At 48.5% G+C, this 21,615-nt stretch overlaps 1 protein-coding gene across 1 annotated transcript in view; it reads right to left on the reverse strand.

Annotated features, from left to right (window-relative positions):
* The window catches only part of Pax5 (paired box 5), a 164,981-nt gene that overhangs the window by 98,071 nt on the left and 45,295 nt on the right, over positions 1-21,615 (reverse strand). The window contains exon 6 of the mRNA XM_026786608.1: positions 14,519-14,694. Coding sequence (XP_026642409.1) covers positions 14,519-14,694 — 176 coding nt within the window. The remainder of the gene's footprint in view (positions 1-14,518; positions 14,695-21,615) is intronic.

Below are 21,615 nucleotides of genomic sequence, written 5' to 3' on the forward strand. Positions count from 1 at the left end.
AGGCAGATGGAGCCCCTGGACCACTGCAGGCAGATGGGACCTCTGGACCAGTGCTCCTCTCTACCTTAGTTCTAGGCATTCTGATGCAAACTGGATCCTGCCCCACCCTGCCCTATCTGTTGTAGGATATTTGATCACACTGTGAAGTCAGAGATTGCATTATTTATGGAAAAAAAACCTGTTTTGTAGTTGTGGTGCCCTAGCACATACCTTTAATCCAAGAGTTTTCTGCCTGAATATTTTTAACAGGATTAAACAAAGTCAACTATAGATCAAGAGGCACAGAAAAAACCAGTTGGTAGGATTTTTTAAAAATAATTTATGAAATTATTTATAAAAAGCTATAGAGAGCAAGAGGGAGTCAGGAGGATGGATAGAGAGATGCATAGGAAGTAGAAGGGAGGGACACTGAGTTTGAAGAGTTTTGTTTGAGACAGTGGAGGAGGCAGGAGGCTTCTGGGACGTTGGCTAAGGAGGAAGGCCAGCTAGGGGCTTTCTCTCTCTCTCTGAACTAGCAGGCTTTCACCCCAGCATCTGGCTCTGGAGTCTTTATTGGTAGTAAAGCCAAACCATTGAGATTTAGTCAAAACAACACCTACCTACTGGGATTTCTAGGGCTCTTTATTCTAAGCCCGTTTTACACTCATCTCACTTAATCAAGGCAGCACTGTGACAAAGGTTATCATTGTCCCTACATGAAATATGAGGAGGCTGAGGTGAAAGCACTGATACTCAAGCATCTTTAAACACCTTTATCCAAGAAGGTAGAAAAGTGAACCCTTGCCAGGAAGTGATGGGAATCTAATGGATTCCCATGGTCATCTGTCTATGTGTTACTTTCATTGGTTAATAAAGAAACTGCCTTGGCCTTTGATAGGACAGAAAATTAGGTAGGCGGAGTAAACAGAACAGGATGCTGGGTAGAAGGCAGTGAAGCAGATGCTATAGCTCTCCTCTCTGAGACGGAAGCAGGTTAAGAATCTTCCTGGTAAGCCACCACCTCGTGGTGCTACACAGATTAATAGAAATGGGTTAATCAAGATGTGAGAGTTAGCCCGTAAGAGGCGAGAACTAATGGGCCAAGCAGTGTTTAAAAGAATACAGTTTCCGTGTAAAAAAGCTAGCTGGGCGGGAACGCAGCCGCGGCTCACCACTACAGAGCAGGAATCAGTGATCAAACCCAAAAGCAGGAGGCTCCCACAGATGCTGCAAGTAAGACTGTGCTTCCTCCAGGAAGCTCACAACCAGTGTAAGAGGTGTGCCAGGTCACTGGTACCCTCTCCAATGGGAGGCATGCCTCCCTTCTATCTCTGGGGCTGGCTGAAAAAGGCTAGGTCTGCAGGCTTCGTGATTCTTGGCCTTACCCGACTATACCTTGCTGTCTGCTGTAACACCTCCTCAGGTCTCCGCTCACCTGCCCACGTCAATCTTCCACACACACCTGACTGCTCCAGCTTCCTCCAGACCTTCCACCTCGTGTTCACCTGCCCTGAAATTCCCTGAGTCACCGCCCAAGAGCCGTCTACTGCCAGCCTCCTCACAGAGCCCGGGGCTGTCAGATTGAGCTCAGATGTTTGAATACCAGGCTGCAGCAGGTGGTGGTCCTCAGCTCAGAACACAGGCATGACTAAAAATTCCATCATTTCCCCAAGACATAAGTCGCTTCTCTTGATTTCCCCTGGGGCCCTTGTTCTGTCCCTTGCACCACAAAGATACCTGTTTCTCCTGTGCTCCCACGGGAGCCTTCCTGAGTCAGACAATACCCTTGGTAGTCACTGTGTTTCCTTTTCTCCCGGCCAGACAGCTCCAGTTCCTTGAAGGACAAGCTTAGAGGTGGAGAAGTTGGGTGGTGTGAACGACTGTTAACGCTGGCATTGTGGGGGGCAGTTTAGGTGACGAACAGGAAGACAGCCTCCCATTTTTGTATATTTACTGACTTACCATTTGGATTTTTTACAATATATTACATTCCTTCTGGAATAGACTGTATTGGGATAGACCTTATTGGAATGGACTCTGCTGGCCATTTTCTGATTTTCTGAGACTTTCTAATTTTCCTTAGACTTTTACCTTTGGGGGAAAATGCACCCAGGGGCTGTATTAAAAAATGGCTCAGCAGTTAAGAGCATTAGCAGCTACTGCAGAGGGCCAAGGTTTGTTCCCAGCACCCTCGTGGTGGCTCACAGCCATATATAGCTCCAATTCCAGGGGATACGGCACCTTCTTCTGGCCTCAGAGGGCACTGCACACACACAGTGCGAAGATGTGTCTGCAGGTAAGCAGACAGAGGATTCCATAAATGTTTTCAAGGTCACGCTCTGCTCCAGGTGCTGTTCCACTTCAATGCTCAGCTGTGGTATGGATGCATGGCTAGATACTCTCATTGTGTGTGTGTGTGTGTGTGTGTGTGTGTGTGTGTGTGTGTGTGTGTGTGTGTTTTCCACCAGGACTTAAAATTTTTAGCACATGGATTTTTTTTTCCAGGATGTTTATTTTGGGTGTTTCAGGGTTTGTTTTTATTGTTGTTTTAATCAAATCAAAGTAAGATTTATTAAGAAATATTAAGATAGAACTCTCACAAGTAGGAAGGATTCCAAGAAATGAATGCCTTTGGTTCATAATTACAGTGTGTGTGTGTGTGTGTGTGTGTGTGTGTGTGCACTCATGCATGTGTGAGTACTGAGTTGTCATAACACACAGATGGAAACCACAGAAAAACTTGTGGAAATTCTATTCTTCCACCATGTGGGTACCCAGGATTGAATTCGGGTCATCAGGTTTTAAGCATCTTTACCCACTGAGCCATGTCACTGGACCTTGCTTTGAATCTTCAAATATATTTTCTTTAAACTATGCATTTTACCTTTTATTTATTTATTATTTATGTGCACATTTGTCTGTAAGAGCATGTTGAAGTCTCTGGAACTGAAGTTACAAACAGTTGTAAGCTGTCATGTAGTTGTTAGGAATTGAACCTGGGTCCTCTAGAAGAGCAGCCACTGCTCTTAACCACTGAGCCACTTCTCCAGTCCATGGACTATGCATTTTTTAACCTTATTGCACTGTGATCAGAGAACACAGTGTCTAGGGTGAGCTGCTGGAGTTGCTCGGACTTGCCGTCCCAGCTGGGGTGCTGTTAGTCCCCTACGTTCTGTCACCGTATGTCGAGCCTGTGGTTCTGCGACTTGGCCCTTGTGTGAGCTGCTCCATGAAGCTTGTTCACTACATTGCTTGAGTCCTACAAACATCCCTGCCCGTATTTTGTCAGCATGACTGTTTCTTTGGGTTCTTAAAGTCTTCTAACGATATCGGGGAATTTGGGGCTAGTAATTGTTGCTGCTGATATTTGAGACTCTGTGGGTAAGAGTGTAGAAATTGGGGATTGCTCTGCTAATTTCCTTGGAGTTGTTTTTGCTATCATTAAAAAAACGACTCCTTTGTCTTCGGGGAGGTTTGGGACCTTAGAATTTATTTTCTCTGGTGGTGCTATTATTACCAGGCAACTTTTCTGGCTAGCATTGATGGGTCTATATTATCTATTTCATTACTCGAATTCTTTCTGTTTCATCTTGTTTCAAGTTGCTTTCTATAAATAGCATGTTTGTATGCTTTTGTTATGTCACATGACTTAGGATCTTAAAGTTTTTAATTTGACTACTTCCATAGAGTTCTACTCTTTATGATCTAACTTCCTATTTGTCTTGCATTTTTCTTGTGCCCTTCCTCCCTCCTCTTATCTTCCTTTGGATCTCCTGAGAATCCTCTGTGTCTCTCTTTGTTTCTTCTGGTTTGGAAGTCACGCATTCTGTCACATCTAACAACACGGATTAGAGAGGACCCTGAATTTACTCCTCTGCCCCCAATAGCCCCTCACATGTCTGCCCTCTACCTGGTCAGCATGAGACCTTGGAATGCTGTAGTTGTCAGTATTGCCTGCCATTTTTATCTCTTCTTCTACTTGTGTCTAAATCCTCAAAACTAGCCGTGATTTTGACAGTCGATATAACTTATTGAATAATCTTATTTAGATTATTCTTAATTTGCCGTTGTACTGGTTACCATGACTTCATAAAACCTACTCTCTCCTAAGTTTTGTGTCCTTCTTGTAGGCAATGTCTAGTTGGTCCCCTGACTTTTCTTACGCACTCGGCCCTTCAGAACACTTACGTCCAGAGTGGTCCTTACAGAACCGGACTGATCTTTGTTGTTTATGACTTTCTGCTGGGCAGTCTCATTCTTCTCTCCACCCTCCCCTTGCTTTATTCATTTTCCCATAATTCCATTTTGCCTCTTCTGTTAACACTTCCCTTATTCTTCTTAGAAAGTTTTATAAATTACAGTACTTCCCTTGGAATTTGTAATACACAGTTATAACGCTACGCCTACCTCCAAAGTGACATTTCTCCTCACCGGTAGGCAGTACAGGCACTTCCCGTTCCCTCCCTCCTGCCCCCGGGACATTGTTGCAATCATTTCCTGTGTCTATTTATATTAGTCAATTTATATTAATCACTCCATCCAATGTTACTACTATTAATTTAAACTAGTTACACTGGCTTTAGACCAGTTGAGAACATTAAAAACCATAGCTTTTATTTCATCTTCATTCACTCTGGCTTCCTTCCTTGTGCAGCTAGTTCCTGACTCGGATAATTCTCCTCTCCAATACTTGAATGCTCCCTTTCTAATGTTTTTGGATTAACTGACTTCATTTTACGCGAATGAGTGTTTTGTCTGCATACATGTGCGTCAAATGTGTGCAATACCTGTGGAGGTCATAAGAGGACGTCAGAGCTCCTGGAACTGGAGTTACAGACGGCTGTGAGCCACTGTGTGGGGGCAAGAGTAACAAGTGCTCTTCACCTCCCAGCCATCTCTCCAGCCCCTGAAAATTATTTCTTAGAGGATTTCACATAATGCATTTGAATCATATTGAGCCCCATTCCTCCCCCAACTCCTCCCAGATCCACTCTCTCCTCCCTACGCCCTCAACTTCCAATCCTTTTTTTCCCCAATCTCCTATTGACTCCTGGGATGGGCCATCTCCCAGAGTGTGGCTGACTTGCCAGGAGGTGCACCTTAAGCCTTTAGCACACTAAATATTAAACCTCATTCTCTGTCTACACAGTTTCCGACCAGAAATATCTGTAATTCTTCACTTTCTTCCTCTAACAACATGGCGGGGTTTTATTTCTATTTCACTTGCTTGTTTGTTTGTTTGAGACAGGGCCTCGCTGTACAGCTCAGATTGGCCTCGAACTCAGAGACATCTGAGTGCTATGCTTAAAGGCATGTATGTCTACGCCAAGAGATATGGTGGTTTTCTATTTTCTCATATCTTGGTTGACTTTGTCTTGGATCTCCTGACATTTGACTGTGATAAGCCTCCACGGGGACAGTTTGGTGCCTGTATGGGTTGGGGTTCTCTGAGATTCGGATTCTTGTGTCTGTGGGTTACTCACTTGTCTTTCACTGTGGGAAATTCTTGGCCATTACCATTTCAGGTATTTATTTGTTTTCTCTTCTCACATTACATGCGTGTGGCTCTTTATATTTCCCCTGCAGTTCAGAGCTTGGGGGCTTTTTTTGTTAATTTGGGTTTTTTTTGTTTGTTTGGTTTGGTTTGGTTTGGTTTTGGGGTTTTTTGTCTTTTTTTCCCCTCTCTCTGCATTTCAGTTTGGGAACTTCCTGTTGATACAACTTCAACAAGCTTGGTTATTCTTTGCTAGGCCTTATGCACTCTATCAGTGAGCCCAGCGGAGGTGTGCTTGACTTGGGTTCCTCTTTTCCTTCCTAGCTCTTCCTTCTGAGTCTCCCCATCATTTGCTACGACCCACATGTTTTTGCAGCCTGCCTACTTTTTCCACTAGTGCAATTAACGTATCAATTATACTTATTTTAGTTCTTGAATGTTTCCAAAGTCTGTGTTGTGTGTAGTTCTTCTTGGGATACTTTCTCTCTTCTTGCTTTGTTTTCTCTTGCCTCACTTTCTGTCGAAACATGCACCATGCACATGAGAGATTGGAGTTATGGCTCAGTAGTACAGTGTTTGTACCCCCCCTCCCGTCCTCGGGTTCAGTCTCCAGCACCACACACACAAGAAGGTCCTAAAATGTTCATATGATATATCAAGTGGTAGGAATGGCAGCAAATAGGACTTCAGTATGAGCTCGGTTCAGTGTAAGCAGGAGATCTCTAACTCTGCTTTTCCATGCTTCTTCACAATTTGCAGCAACTGTTAACCCTGGGACCTCAGTTCTCTGATATGCCAGTAAAGTCTGTTTATTTCCCATGTGTTCAGCTTTATTTTTGCAGTGAAGGTGGAAATGACAACTTCTAAACTCCACCTCTCAGAGCTGAAGCTGGAAGCCTCTAATCTCTTGCTGAAGTCACTGTCTAGCCATTCAGTGAGAGGCTTTGGTGGTAGGCACCACCTTAAATGATAAGTGATTGATTATTTAATTATAAGTCAAGTATTACTCTCTCCAGGGGGTTCAGGGTGTATGCGGGTGTGTGCTCAGCACATATGTGTGTGCAGGTACACATGGAGGCCAGAAGTCACCCTCAAATGCCATTCCTCCGCCCACCTTGTAGAGACGGGCTTTCATTGGGTTTTGGAGCTCCTCAAATTGGTGTGACCCGATGGCCAGGGAGCCCCAGAGATCTGCCTGGCTCCACCTCCCCAGCACCAGGATTCTGTGCACATGTGATGATTCATTTCAGGACTCTGTGTGTGTGTGTGTGTGTGTGTGCGCGCGCGCGTGCGTGCGTGCGTGTGTGTTGTGCTGGCAATCAACCCTAAGATCTCAGGCAGACACTACATGACCGAGCTACACCCTCAGCCACACCTGTGCAGAGTGGTGCTTATGGTGAAGTCAGGGATTTTATGACTTCATTTCCCCCACTCTTTACCTTTCTCTGCTGTGTTTCTAGTTCCTCAACTCTTGTCTCCCAAACAATTAATTTTCTATTCAGCTGTTTCTTAGCGGGCGTTTACCCTGTCATTGAACTTTTAATTCTAATGGGTACCCACCACTTTTATTTCTAGACGTGATTTTCTAATCTGTATCTTTTTAAAAGATATTTTAGTCTTTTATAATGGTTTTTACTGTTTCTTTTAATTTTCCTGTTCTCTTAGGTTCTTGGAGTCGGATTCTCCAGCTGTCTCCTGTCTCACTCGCATTCCCTTGCTAGGTTTGCATCTTTTAAATTGTGAGGTCATTATGAGTAGCTGTGGCTTATTCTGTATGGAGTATGCACGTGGTTGTAGAAGGGTCAAGAGGAGGGAGTTTCCACGTGCTTCTCTGAGGCACCGCTGGGATTACACCGATATAATTCAGTTAGTATAAATTTATACTCGGGTTTCTTATGCAAAGTATGATGTGAGAAACCACACCTGGATATAGCACAGGTCTGAGGCTTCAACTTCTTACTGGAAACTTATTCTACTCTTACTCTCTCAAGATAAGAATGAGCCTGGCCTACGGCTTTTTCCACAGATAGTGCAGGCCTTCCAGCTGTTGGGCAGTTTGCCAGTGTATCAGTGACAACTCTAACCTCACATAGGCCAGGTCTCTGCCAAAATCAGCAGCATACTCCAACCCCTCATTCACTAGAAACAATGCAGGACGGGCATCCTGGGTCACCAGGACGGGCACCCTGGGCCATCAGGATGGGCACCCTGGGCCATCAGGATGGGCACCCTGGGTCATCAGGATGGGCACTCTGGGCCATCAGGACGGGCACATTGGGCCACCAGGACGGAAACCCTGGGCCACCAGGATGGGCACCCTGGGCCTTCACAATGGGAACCCTGGGCCATCAGGACAGGCACCCTGGGCCACCAGGATGGGCACCCTGGGCCATCAGGACGGGCACACTGGGCCATCAGGACAGGCACCTTGGGCCACTAGGACGGGCACCTTGGGCCACTAGGACGGGCACCCTGGGCTATCAGGACAGGCACCCTGGGCCACCAGGATGGGCACCCTGGGCTATCAGGACACTAGCTCTGGGAGTTTGGGCTCTATGTTTCCTCTTCTTTTCAGCCCCTGAGGATACACCGCTCTCCCCAGCTCCGACACAGCAGAGTATTCTACTGTTGCTCTTGGTGCTGCGGCCCCATCATTTGAAACAGTGATGGGAACCTGAAGTGGTCCCGACCGTGTTAACAACCTGTGTGCATCTTAGATATAATTTGCAAACCAGGAAAGGTTTGTTTCTATAATTTTGAAGAGCTCTATAATACTAAATTCCTTAAGCCGAACCTCCAATGTGGCTTCAAAACTAACCAAGCTACTGGACAAGAATGCCTGGTTCTTCCGTCCTTTCTAATTTGTATTTTATTCTTTGAGCTGGAGTCTCGTGGGGCCCAGGATGGCTCAATCTCACCATGTAGCCAAAGATAGCCGAACTTCTGCTCCCCTACCTCTACCTCCGCAGTGCCGGAATTCTGGGCATTACTACCCCAGGTTGGTGGTGACACCGAATCCAGGGCTTTGTGTATGCTAGGCAAGTACTCTGCCAGCTGAGCTACGTCCCCAGACTGTTTCTCTCTTTTAAATTGCAGATATGGCCAGCGTAGTTTGAGGGGAAACACCTTGACCCAAGTCTGCGCTCACACAGGGCCTTAGGTGGTCTCGGCCATTATTTCTCTCTGCTGCACACCATAGCACAGGTGGCCAGTGTCACTGACACGGCCTGTCTGCAAGAGTTCCAGGATGGATGAATGAATATATGAATGAGAGAGCATCCCAGCAAGGTGCAGGCAGCACTGTGACAATTCCCTTGTAATCTTAAATGCCACAGACACGGAATTGGCCCGTCATCAAAAGGAGTAGAATAGACAGGAGGGGGGAAATGTAGACATCAAAATAAAAATAAGAGATGGGTTCCAATGAATTTCATACCTTACAGAACGCTAAAGCTTAAAAGAATCTTAAGGATGGCCCAGTCTAATCCGGCAACACAGATGCAGAAACTCTGGAGAAACATTGCTGGAGCCTGGGGGCCCCTTGCTCTCATACGGGGACACCTTCCCTTGCCTTGCAAAACAGACAACATGATTTGGGGGGAATCCACCCTTACACTTGATCCACAGAAAGAGAGAAGAGTGCCCAGTGGCTTAGAGAGTGTTTTCAAAGCTGCCTGGGAACACATGGGTGTCTCGGGGGCAGTGTCTACACAGCATGCCAAGAAGGCTGAGTCCCCAGACCCAGGTCATATTCACACTTGGGGCTCTTAGCAAGGATGATGACAGGAAGGGAAGAGAGAGGGTCATCTAGGCATACTGGGTACCTTTAGGGACCTAGAAAGTAAGAGTTACTGAACACTGCATCTCGATCCAAAGACAGGGACACTGAAGTGAAAGAGTGTGTGTCGTGTGTGGGTGTCGTCTGTACCGCTCTTTCTTCCCAGGGAACCAGTGAGCAGCAGATTAGAGTGTAAACAGCATTAAAGAGTGTGAGACCGCTGCTCACTCCTGCCCTGCCACAGACAGTCCCTCTACTCCCGTCGCTCCCTGCCGAGGAATGATGCTCATTTCTCATCCTCACTCTGGGCTTGCTGTGCTCCCTTGGCTAAGTCATGGTACAGCCGTCTCACTGGACCTTCGCTGTGCCATCTGCATAGTGGGCTGACGGAGGTTTTTGTGGGAGGAAGAAGCAATGAGTGGGCTCTTTGCTGAATCTGCCACGGCCCGTGGTGAGCAGCGAGCACACACTGGCTATGATTCTACGGTAAGAGTTATCACTCTGTGAGCCTGAGTCAAACAGGAGACAGGGGCTGTGGGTTTATGGGGCCATGGGTGACTCACAAGAGCAGACAGGACTCTTGCTTGGCCTGGACCAAGGGGACAGGGATGTGTATTCAGGTGTGGACTGATGGACCATGCAGGGAACCAGTGAGCAGCAGATTAGAGTTGTGAACAGCATCAAAGAAAGTGCCGCTAGGCACTTGCCAAGCTCTTCCTCGTGTCCACACGCGGGTGTGTACCATACATGTGCACATGCCAGCCTGAGAGACAGGTTAGCAACCCTCTTGACACAGAAGCAGCTCGGCTCCTGTAGTGCAGGGGGGTGAGGCCCAGCCAGAGCAAGAACATCGTATGGGCAAGTGAAGGGACATGGGACAGTGAACAGTTCTGAAAAGGACACCACAAGCAGTTCTTGTGGCGGGGTGGGCTGCGGGAGGAAAGCTCCAATGACCACACCGGGGCAGGGCAAGAGGCAAGAAGTCCCAGTGAAGGTGGACTCCTAGGAGGGAGCATGGTCCGGGTCACAGCACCTGGATTCTCTGAGGCTTTCTGATCCCGGAGCAACATCAAATGTCCTCACTTGGGATCTGAGTCCCTGACTTCCTGTCGCTCAGATGATAGTCCGGCTCCATGCTGGCATCCTCCAGACCTTTGTGCATGCCCTTCCAGTTGTGTAGAACACCCTTTCCAGGCAACACTACCATCTCCACAGGCCCAGATCTGCCCAGCCCTCCAGACATCCCCAGGAACCTTCCTGTGAGTGTGGCCTGATATACCCGTCTCCCTACCCCTCCTCACCTCCTCACGACAGGACACACATACACCAGGGAGGAAAACGAGCCCCCTGAAGCCAGAGCCTCACATCCCTCCCCAATGCCCAGGCCTCTATTCTGGTTCCTGGTAGCTTCTGAGTCTGCCCCTGAAGAACAAGATCAGTCTTGTTGGGTGATGCCAACAACCAACCCCTTCCCTCGGGGAGGATGCCCATGGGAGCAGGCCAAGTTAGAAACCAGTCCACCTGCTGGCGTACAGAAGAGCCACCATGCAGTGGGCAAAGCTGCTCCGGAGAACAGGAGGTACTTCTGGCGGCTTTCTGTTAGACAAGGAATAGGCCATCTCCTTATTTAACCCCCCATGACCTTTGAACTTCCCAGGAGGTCAGCAGCACATCCCTGTCCCCAGCTGTCTCTCTGTCTCTGCCCCAGTGGGAGGGAGGGCCCTGGGCCCGTTCCATTTTGCTCCCGTATTGATCTGTTGGCAGCAATGGGCTGGATAATTAGGCAGGAATTAGGGTTTCTATTACAGCCAGGAGGCTGCTCCAGCTGATTTATCACCTGAATAATTTACTGTGATTGAAAGGAAATTAAAATGAACTCCATTTGACAACTGTGAGCTTTTATGGGCTTTAGTGAAGGCTCAAAAGCCAGATTAATAGCCTAGTGTTGGTTAATAGTCTGCCGAGGGTAAATACAGCAGGCTGCAATCGGCTGCGTCCTCCCGGTGGCCGGAGGAGGGACCCACTCTGCCACAGCCAGTGCCCACCACAGTGACAACCAGCATCAACTTGAGTTTGACTGAAACAGATTCCACTGCTGGACACACATGTGCATCTGTGCACAGCTGTGAACACACACACACAGACGCACATGCATGCACGCACTCACAGACATGCATGCACTCACATCAAGCAGATTGTTTTTGCCCCCGACTTCTCTTGCTCTGTGGTAACTTTCACTCGCCCGTCATCTGGGGAAAACAGAACTACTTTTTCAATAGCCATTTTGAGAAGGAAGTGCTTCGTTGGCCCAGAGTGAGTCTCCTTAACCTCTCCCTCCAAGACAAAGGGGATTCTGAATTTCCCTTGAAAGACAGTCCAAGATGGCCACCCACTCAGGAAATTAACAGGAAAGGCTCCCAACGGTGACCTCGAGGCCAACCTGGCATTAAGTTAGTGATGTTTTTCCCAGGAATGGGATGGGTAATCTGTCCAGGCCCGTGTATGTCCTGGAATGACCCACAGACTGTCTGAGGAAGGCCTGGCAAACATTAGCCAGTCCAGGAACAGATCCCAGAACCCTCCAGGACACAAAGACCCATGACACCATCTTGAACAACACGAGGACAGGGAAGAGCCTGAGGTCAGACTCTAGTCTTATAGCCTCAACCATCCTGGGCCTGAAAATGGGTATACAGTTTATTTCAAAGTTCAAATCCATAAACAGGGCCTCAGCGGTATGACCCAGCCGCTTGGGGGACCTTTAAAGGGACAGTCCAGTGTGGGCCGCATTCAGTCCCTGTCACGCAGAGGTGACTAACCTCGGCTCTTACTGTCAATTGGCTGCGGCTGTTGTCGTTGTCCACCGTGGTTACACAAATAAGAAAACTGAGGTCCAGAAAAAAAGCAAAGAGTTCAACAGAGCAGAGGCAGGGCTCAAAGCAAGGTCCCAGCTCCTCAGTCAGGACGTGCTCTTTATAGCCCCCATTAGATCATTCAGTGAAAGAAACAACAAGCCCCGCGTCAGGCCACTAACAGAGACGCAGGCCACTTGATTTGCTGGCAAGTGGATGAGATGGCCAGTCTCCACGGCCAGCAGCTCAGGGGCCCACTTCTTGGCATTACTACCATACCACTATGGGGGAACCACAAGGGGTACAGGCAGCACCCGCCAACAGTCATTCAGAAGAGAGTGAGCAGGAGGGGGCTCGAGGAGCTCATACCCTTGATGCTCGAGTCTTACCCTGCAGCAGCCCCTTGCTCAGCTCAAGTCATCATTTGTCCCTAGTGACTGGGAACAGGGCGCGAGGGTGCGTCATTCATAGTCCAGTGCCTGCCTGTGTGCAGGGAGCCCTCCGGCTTCACCTTCCATCATCTCTCCTCATTACGGCGTGCCTCAGAGAGGTGAAGCGGATTAGCCGGAAGACACTGAGTCAGTCATTATCTTGCCTCGGAACTCACAGTCAGGCCTGCACCAGGCCACAGCGCTCTGAAGGACACCATCCATCGAAACACATCTTCCCAGAGCCTGCGCAGCTCAGGCCTCCTCCCTACTGGGCCTCGTCTCCTCCTGAGCCAGTATGGCCTTAGCCCTGGGATCCGTGGAGCATTCCCTCCTCAATACGATTGCCCTCAGTGCAGCCCTCACAGCTAAGCCTCCCCTCTTCAGTATTCCACATCAACCATCGTGCTTTCTCAGGTCTGTGGCTCCTGAGTTCACATCACACCACTCTGCGAAAGAACTGACAGGGATGCCACCTGGCTTGTGCCTCTGCCCCCTCCGAGTCTGGCACTGTTCTGGGCCCACTGCTCAGATGGAGGAAATGTGTTGGACTGGCGAGCTCCAGAGTGAGCGAGGAGGTGCCTGGACAGTTCTGGGATGCCTCCCAGTGAATGCCTGCTCTTGGGCCCATCTCCCCAGACATTTAAATGGATAAAGTGGAATTTCAGGACTTCTGTGAGACTCCCATGAAACGCAGAGGGACTCGACACTCAGTGTCTGTGTTTCAATCAGACTGGTTTAATGGAGATGCTGGCAAAGCCAGGCCAGGCACAGAGCCCTAGACCCTTGGTCTCTTATTTATGTCTCCCACAGCTCAGATGATATGTGGCTTTTACCAGCTCTCAGGAAGACCCAGCAGTGGAGGGCGGCTCTCTGAGAGAGTCTCCTCCACAAACCCAGGCTCTGGCATGGGGCCATCTCCCCATGCACATGGCCATGTCACTTGCAGGGGAGGAGTCATTTAACTTGTGAGAGAATACGACCAGGCTCATCTCTTCAGCGTCACCTCCCACCCTGTTCCCTGAATCCCAGCCACACTGGATCTTTCCACTCCTGGTCTCTCCACCTCAGCTCAGGGCCTTTGCCCTTGACATTCGCTCTGCCAGACACATTCCTCCATGCTCATATCCCTATTGTTGTTTACTATGGCAGTGTCCAAGCTGGCTAGTCTCATAGGAACTTAGACATCTCTCTAGTACTAAGCTGTGATTCTTCTACAAATCTACAGGTTTGGGGGTGAATCCAAGCTTATCTTCTCACTGATGGGCACATAGAATCTAGTTCCATGCCTTCCCTGTACTAGACAGTTGCCAGAGTTTGCTTAGTGAATACTTGCTAAGCAGTCTTAGGCAAGCAGCTTTGTCTCTATGGGCCTCGGTTTCCCCATCTGAAAGCAAACTGCCTAAACGGTCTGTAAAATCTCCTCATCTCAGAGAGAGCCATAAAAGAAAGGCTGATGTCTGACTTACCTGTCAGAGCAGGGCCTTCTGATGACTGACCCCATGCCTGACCTAGCCACACCTGCCAGGAGTCCCATGATGCCAAGCAAAGGCCAAAGATCACGAGATATCATCCATCCACTCCATTACTGTGAGCCCGAGGCCACAAAGTGAGTCTATATATCGAGATCATGTTCCTAACTGAGAGGATGGCAAAACCACCTGGAGTGGCCCAGAAGTTCATCACATACACCCCTATCCAAAGAGCCCTGGGAAAGCACACATTTGTTAGCGGCCCAGCAACCATAGGAATCACGTGCCTCTGTGGCTGGCTACAGACAGAGCTAGCAGGCCAAGGAGCCTCAGAGGCCCCCTGAGCAAATCCTCCTGGCCTTGTGGGATGTTGTGACCAGCCAAGCTTGGCCAACACCAACAAAAAGCCCACTTTGCAAAGACTCTCAGCCTTACTGTACAGATGCTCCTGCATCCAGGAATAACCCGGGCCTGCACGGTGGCAGCAGGTGTCGTGGGCAGGAGTCACAGCGTACCTGCTCCGGTTTGATGGGCTCCGTGGTGGTGAAGATGTCTGAATAGTGCTGCCTCTCGAACACGCGGTCCAGCACCTCCAGCTGCTGCTGTGTGAACAGATCTCCCCGCATCTGCTTCCGGAGGAAGTCTCTGCCTGGAAGTGAGTGGCCGTTTGGCACTGGAGACTCCTGGATACCTTTGGTGAGCATGAGAGAGAAAGGGTAAGTGGAGGCTATTCTGCCACTCATGGAGGAAAGGCCAGACCCTGAGGCTGGGGAGGGAGCCGGACTGACCCTCCAGCCAGCTCCCTGCCCATGACAGGGATTCAGGGGCTGCGGGACAAGGTCACCTGCTGCTAACTGCAGAGTCAGCCGCTCATAATCGCATGCTAGACACAGTGCAAAGCCCATTTGTTAGGGGTTCTGTCCCTGACTTTCCACATGGACCCCTCATACATGTGCCGTGGTTTGTATTTGTGCTCCTAGTGCTTATGTGTTGCAGGTTTGATAGTGAGTGAGTGTGTAAAAGGGGTGGAGGAGAGGAGATCATGAGATTAGTAGCACCCTCCTCTCTGGCTTTCTGTCTGGTGGTGCCTATCCTCCTGCTTCCTCTTCCCCCTCTTCATCTCAGCTCTTTCCTCTCTCATGCAAGCACGTGCACCCTCACACAAAGCTGAGCCTGCATCGCAGCTTTGAACTTGCAGAATCATGAGGAATTACCAAGTTACCTGCCCTGAGGAATTGCATGGCGGAAACAAAAATAGGAACTAATTCAGTATGTTACTATTCCCCCGCTTTGCAGATGAAAACTCCAGGCCTTCAGAAATGACACAGTTTCTTTGCCCAAGGATTTGAGCTCAGGGTGAGTCAGAGACTTAGTCATGGGTGTTGTCGCCCCTTCTGTACCTCACCCTGCACATCCGTCACTACCATCATGCCTAGTCTGTAACACGCTGTTCTAGGAAGCTAGGAGGACACTTGTACCATTCCAGTCACACACTTCTGCTAGATGACATGACAAAAACCTGTCCAAATCCCATGTGCACTCTCCCTGAGAGACGGCATTTCTGAGAGTATATTTTATAGCTGGCTTATGTATATGGAACGTGATAGATGCACAAGGCTCTTGGAACAAAAGGCTGGAAACAACCCAAGTTCATTCATAGGGAGCTGGCTAAACAGGCTGTGGCATTACTGGAACAACGGAAAACCATGCAGCGGTGAACAGCAAGCAAACCAAGATGCAAAGACCTTCAGGATCCACGGTTATGTGAAGAATGAGCAAGGTGCAGGATCCTGATGTCCACAGTGTTTTGTGAAAACAGAGAAGAAAAGATGGCTTGGTGTGTTCTTACTAATGTTTAGATACATGTATTCTGTGTATATATATTTTCTAGCACAAATATAAAAGAAATATTGCATATAATGCATCTGCCTTTTGTTTCAGAACTTGCAAGCGCTGCCTATTCTGATATACAAGTTAAGAAAGTATCCTGCTACGTTAGCTGCCCACCATGTCTGTCTCTGGGGATGGTGTTTTTAGGTCAAAGAAAATACAATGAATTATTAATTTGAAAAATGGGGTTGAACCGTCTTTTGTATGTTTTAAATTTCACACACACGCATGCATACACACATGCCCATGAGCACGCATGCACGCACGCATACATGCATGTACATGCACACGCGCACACCTGCAATGCTCAGCTTGCTCCCACTCAGCAACTTCTCTGTCCAGTCATCCTGTCCCAGCCACTTCTGCCCCAGTGATCTTGCACTCTAGAGCACCCATCAGGTTTCTTGCTACCATGGAGATCATATCAATTTTTAAAAGATTGTTTTCTGCCTCCCTACTTCAGCTAGCCTCTCCAGTTTGCGCGCTGCCTCCCAGGCAGCCAGCAAACTCCAAATGAAACCAACTCCCACCAAGATCTCCTCTCTTTCTCCTACTGGTTGTTTCCCCAAGAAGGCCCAACTCTGCCTTGCCTGGAGGCTTTCTGGCCAGCTAGACCCTCTAAGCTGAGAGCCCTGGAGGGTGGAGCTTCATCTCCTGAGGAAGCCTAGGGAGGGCGGCTTGACTCTGGATCCCTGTGGACAAGGTCACTGGTCACCAAGTAGGGCCCAGCACAGAGTGAGGGTTCAGAGCATGGAGCCAACTCAGGTTATGTACAATAGGTCCGTGGGCCCCTTGAGAACACTGTGTGCACTGCGGGCTCAAGCAGGTTAGCTGGGACCTGGACCCACTTCTACAGGGTCTTTCAGGAAAAGAGCTGGCCTGATCCAGCTGTGACTTTCTCTAAGTCAATATTGGACCCATAGGCTGCACTCAAAGGGAACTCAGGCTGCTTTGATGACCCAGATGCTACCAACTTGTCCCACGCAAGCACCTCCATTCACATGCCTGATCAGTGGGGAAAGAACTAAGTGACATTTCCTTAAGAAGTCATGGGATTGCTGGGTCTAGCGGTACATGCCTGTAATCTTAGAATTCAGGAGGTGAAGGCAGGAATAGCGAGAGTTCCAGACTAGCCTATCAAAAGATTCTATGTCAAGAAAAAAAAACAAAAAACAAATAAGTAACAGCCATGAAAAGACTTAGGCCACTCCTAAAGACATAATTACATGTTCAATTTAGTAAATATTCAAAAAGTTACTCTGTGCCAGGTAATATTAAAAACTTAAGATGATTTTGTTTTTAAGTATGTGTACGTATAGATGTTGTGTCTGTGTGGAGGGTTATGTGTTCATAACTGTGGGTGCCCACAGCGGCCAGAGGCCTTGATTCCCCTAGAGCTGTAGTTATAGACAGTTGTGATACGGGTGCAGAGACCTCTGCAAGAGTAATACGTACTCATAACCACCGAGCAATCTCTCCAACTGGCAAATTAAATTTTTATAAAGCAAACAAGAAGAGAGGATGCCGTGGAGAGGGATGCAATCTCGATAGGACAGCCCACTTCCGTGAAGAGATCAAACAAACAAACATGGGACTGCTCACACTGCGCTATTCACTAGTTCATCTCTGTCGCTGCCGGATGAAGTAGCCGTGCAAAGCATTTACAACCAACACCTTCCTGCTGCAAATTTGGTCTGTGCAAATTGGGATCCCTCCATGGGTCTTCACTCAGCCATTCCCTCTTGCCTCAGGCCAGCTCTGCAAGTGTTGATGCAAAGGATGCAGCCACAGACAAGATAGCCCTTTCCTTCTCAGAGTTCCAACCGTGGGAGAGGCAAACATTAACTGAAAACTAACCAGGCCAGGCCAGGCACAAGTATCAGCCAAGGTAAGAACTCTAGCAAAAAGGAATCTGATTGCCAAGAGGGCAAGGGCATGCCAGTCTGCCTCTGGATGCTGCACACAGTGGGTGCACTGTGGGTATGAGCTACACCAAGAGATCAGTGCATAGAGGCAGCTACAGAAATGAGCACAAAAAATCATCCCCAGCACAAGGGCAAGTCTGACCAGCCAGGCAGGCAGTGTGACAGTCTATGGCGCTTCAGAGATGTTGACTTAATTGGAGGCTGTGGTCTTAGAGGCAGGCTACAGAAAAACTCACACCGTGGATAGTATGCTTAAATATATAGACAGATATGGGCAAAAGTGCAAAGGTATACAGGGGCATGGTATCTTTAAATCTTTTTTTTTCTTTCGGCTCCAAATCAAATAATATGTAATAGACCCAGTGCTGGGCTTAGTCAACCATGGCTCATAGAATTAACATTCTGGAAGCTAGCTTCAGGGGAGCAAGGGGCAGGAAGCCCCTTCTCAGGAAGCAGAGAAATGCTGGCTTCAAATTTCAGGTTAAGCCAATGTTATTCAGAACTCAGCTTTGAAGCTAAAAGCTTTATACAATTGGGTTTGGTCACGCAAAGCAGGAAGAAGCAAGATGGCCTGAGATTCCCATCTGGTGGGAGAAAGCCTTCTCTTGTGTGTCTTAAAAGATCATAAAGCCATTGCGTTTTCTTCACAGCACGGCGGATTCTGGGAGTTTGCATTTCTCTTGCAGGGTTTTGGTTTTTTCTTTGAAAACCACCACGCACTTTATGTCTGAAGATGCTTGCTGAGAGCAAAAAGATAAAACAAACAGGAGTCTGCAAAACCTCTCTGGCATCATGGCCTCTGGGACTCAGCCTCAGCCGGACACTGAGGAGCCCTGAGAAACCAGGTTGGAGTCTCAGCAGCAGCTGCTGGCTATTCTCAAAGTTCTGTTTCTCCACAGATCTGGAAGAGCCCCAGAGCCATGCAAACCTCTTCTGTCCTCACAGCTTGTCCCCAGCAGGGCAGTCAGGCCCAGTGGGAGAAGTATTAAGAGCTGGCAAACCTGGGTTCTAGCTGTGTGTGCTTGGCTAAGTGTCTCTCTGTCTCTGGGCCCCAGAGTACCCATCAGTAAACTAAGGAGGTTGAGGACCACTGAGGTTCTCACTGAAGCTGAGTTAGCGGTACACACCTGTAATCCTCGCTCCTGAAAGGCTGAGGCAGGAGGATTAGGAGCTTGAATCCTGCTTGGACTCCATAGTGAGTTTGAGGCTAGCTTGGGTCACAAAATGAAATCCTGTCTTAAAATATATATGTAGAGAGAGAATATAAAGCCATTTCTGACTCCTTTCTCCTTCAAAACTGACTCATATTTTGTCTGCTAAATAATATCAAATGATCACTGTCCTCTCTGTATTGCATTTATAGGCAATGCCACACACACAGCTACCAATGCCCTAAGCGATTGCTTCAGCCAACCAGCGTCTAATTGTCACCGCTATGTTTAGAAATGGAAGAGCAGTAAGGAAGAGATTTCTTTACGGAGAGAGGCTCCTGACAGAGAAAGGAAGAAATCCCCCCCCGCCCCCCGTGTCTGTCTGTCTGTCTGTCTGTCTGTCTCTCTTTCTCTCTCTCTCTCTCTCTCTCTCTCTCTCTCTCTCTCGCCATGCCTCTCTCTCCACCTCCCTCTCTCTCTCTCCACCTCCCCCCTCCATCTCCCTCTCTCTCTCCCCCTCTGTGTGTGTGAGAGAGAGTGTATATGTGTGTGCATGCCTTGTGTGTGTGTGTGTGCGCACACACATGCATCCCTGTATGAGAGAAAGCGAGAAAGAGAGAGAGGATATGTGTGTGCATGGAGAGGGAGAGAGTTGCTACAATGGGATCCAAAGCTTTGGGAAAAATAGAGAAGGGCTCTATCCCTGAGCCATACCACCCAGACCTAAGGCCTCCCTTTTCTTCCCTGAAACACATTCCCCAGAGCCTCTTAACAATTCCGTCAATAGGCTCAGGCCCCACTACTGTGTTTACAGACTCTCCATCCTTCTTCTGGCCCCAGGTCTTCCCGAGGTACATCAGCTGCTGTTCCACTGTGCACCCAGAAGGCACACTGCCAACATACAGACCCACCATTTGCCACTGGGGTCCTGAGCCAGCCTGATGGGACTCGGTTGTCACCTAAGGCATTTCCAACTTGGGTCAAATGAGCTGAAGGAACTTGGAATTGATCTTTGCAAATATAGTGACCAGTTCTACAAGCAGTCTAGACAGCCATGGTGACCCATACCTGAATTCTCAACACTTGGGAAGTAGAGGCAGGAAAATCAGGAGTTCAAGACCAGACTCTGCTACACAGCAAGTTTAAAGCTAGCCTGGAACACGTGAGACCCTGTCTCAAAAATTAACAAACAAAAACAAGTAAAAGCAACATCTATAAAAACAGACCAGTCATGTTAATCCGCATCTTAAAAGTTTTGGGTGGAATTTGCAGGACCCTTGCTGTGGGCAAAATCAACTGTGGAATTTCTCCACAGGAGGGGCTCAAGATCACACAGGCCTCACCAAGGGTAAGGAACCAGAAGGGGCTGAGACTGGCTATGATAGCTGGGGCTACATTAGCAAAAGCATTTCTGCATCTTTCCTAGCAATGAAAGAAAGAGGCTTGGCAGAGACAGTGGGAGCTCCAGTTCTCCAACCCTCTCGATGGCCTCCAACCCTCTTGATGACCTCTGCTGTCACTATCATTTGCATTGGGAAAACCCTTCAAGCCTCTCCTTCCAGGCCCAAGGACCCCAGAGCCTCTGGAGCCTCTGTGATCTGCCTTCCCAGTCAGGACCAATTTCTGCATTCCCCATCCCCACAGTGCTAAACAGACTTCTGCCTGGCTTCTGCTGCCTCTTCCCTGCTCCTTAATGCTAGTTCACGCCCTGCCCCGTGTTGGCACACCCTTCACCCTGCCCAGCAAGTTCAGCCTGAAAGCCACCTCCTTCCTGCAGCCCGCGGGCTTTTCACAGGTCACAACTCAAGTCTGAAGCTGACTTCTGACCATCCCTCCTGTGAGCTTGGTCTCAAGGAGGGGATCTCCTTTTTGAGTCTTGGGAACTGGAGAGATTCAGTTGTTGCTCAAGATCACAGAGTAAATACACAGCAGAGCACTCCCAGGCCTCTTACTATGCATGAGGATGAAAAGGATGTTCTTCGGGACACTGGGGAAGCCTGGGTACTCCACATTTACAAACCCATGATACCTAAGCAACTTTTACCCTTTCCCAGTGTGTGTATGCATACTCATGTGCATGTGCGTGTGTGTTTTACTCAAACTGAAGCCAGAGCCTTGTACCTACTTTCTAAGCGCTCTAGCACTGAGCCTTTTTCACCTGTTATTTTAAGACAGGGTCTCACTGGGTCAGCCAGTCTGGCCGCGAGCTCACTCTGCAGGCAGGTTTTGAAGTTGCCATTCTTCTGCCAGAACCTTCAGAGTAGCTAAGATTCCATCCAGGCTTGTGCCACCAGGTCCTGCCTGGACATTTCTTTAACCTTCCTAATTCTTAATTTTCTCATCTGCAAAATGGGATGCTCACCATACCCGGAGTTACCAAAAGAGTCATTGCAAACCACAGAGCAAGACACCTGGTGCAGAGTAGGTGCTGTTTCTAAGATGGCAGGTGCACTAGTTCATTTTCCTTGCTGTCTGAGGGTAGAGGCTCTGTGTGACTATCTCAAACAGGAGATGCTGATCTTCTGCTCAATGCTTGTTGACTAGAGGAATAACCTAAGGAGATGGAAGGGGCCACGGGGCTGCACGCTCCGGGGAAACTCCACAATGGCCAGCCTCCATTATGAGTTCAGAAAACCACCCTTTGCC

The sequence above is a fragment of the Microtus ochrogaster genome, linkage group LG5 (assembly GCF_000317375.1).
Source record: "Microtus ochrogaster isolate Prairie Vole_2 linkage group LG5, MicOch1.0, whole genome shotgun sequence".
Lineage (NCBI taxonomy): Eukaryota > Metazoa > Chordata > Mammalia > Rodentia > Cricetidae > Microtus > Microtus ochrogaster.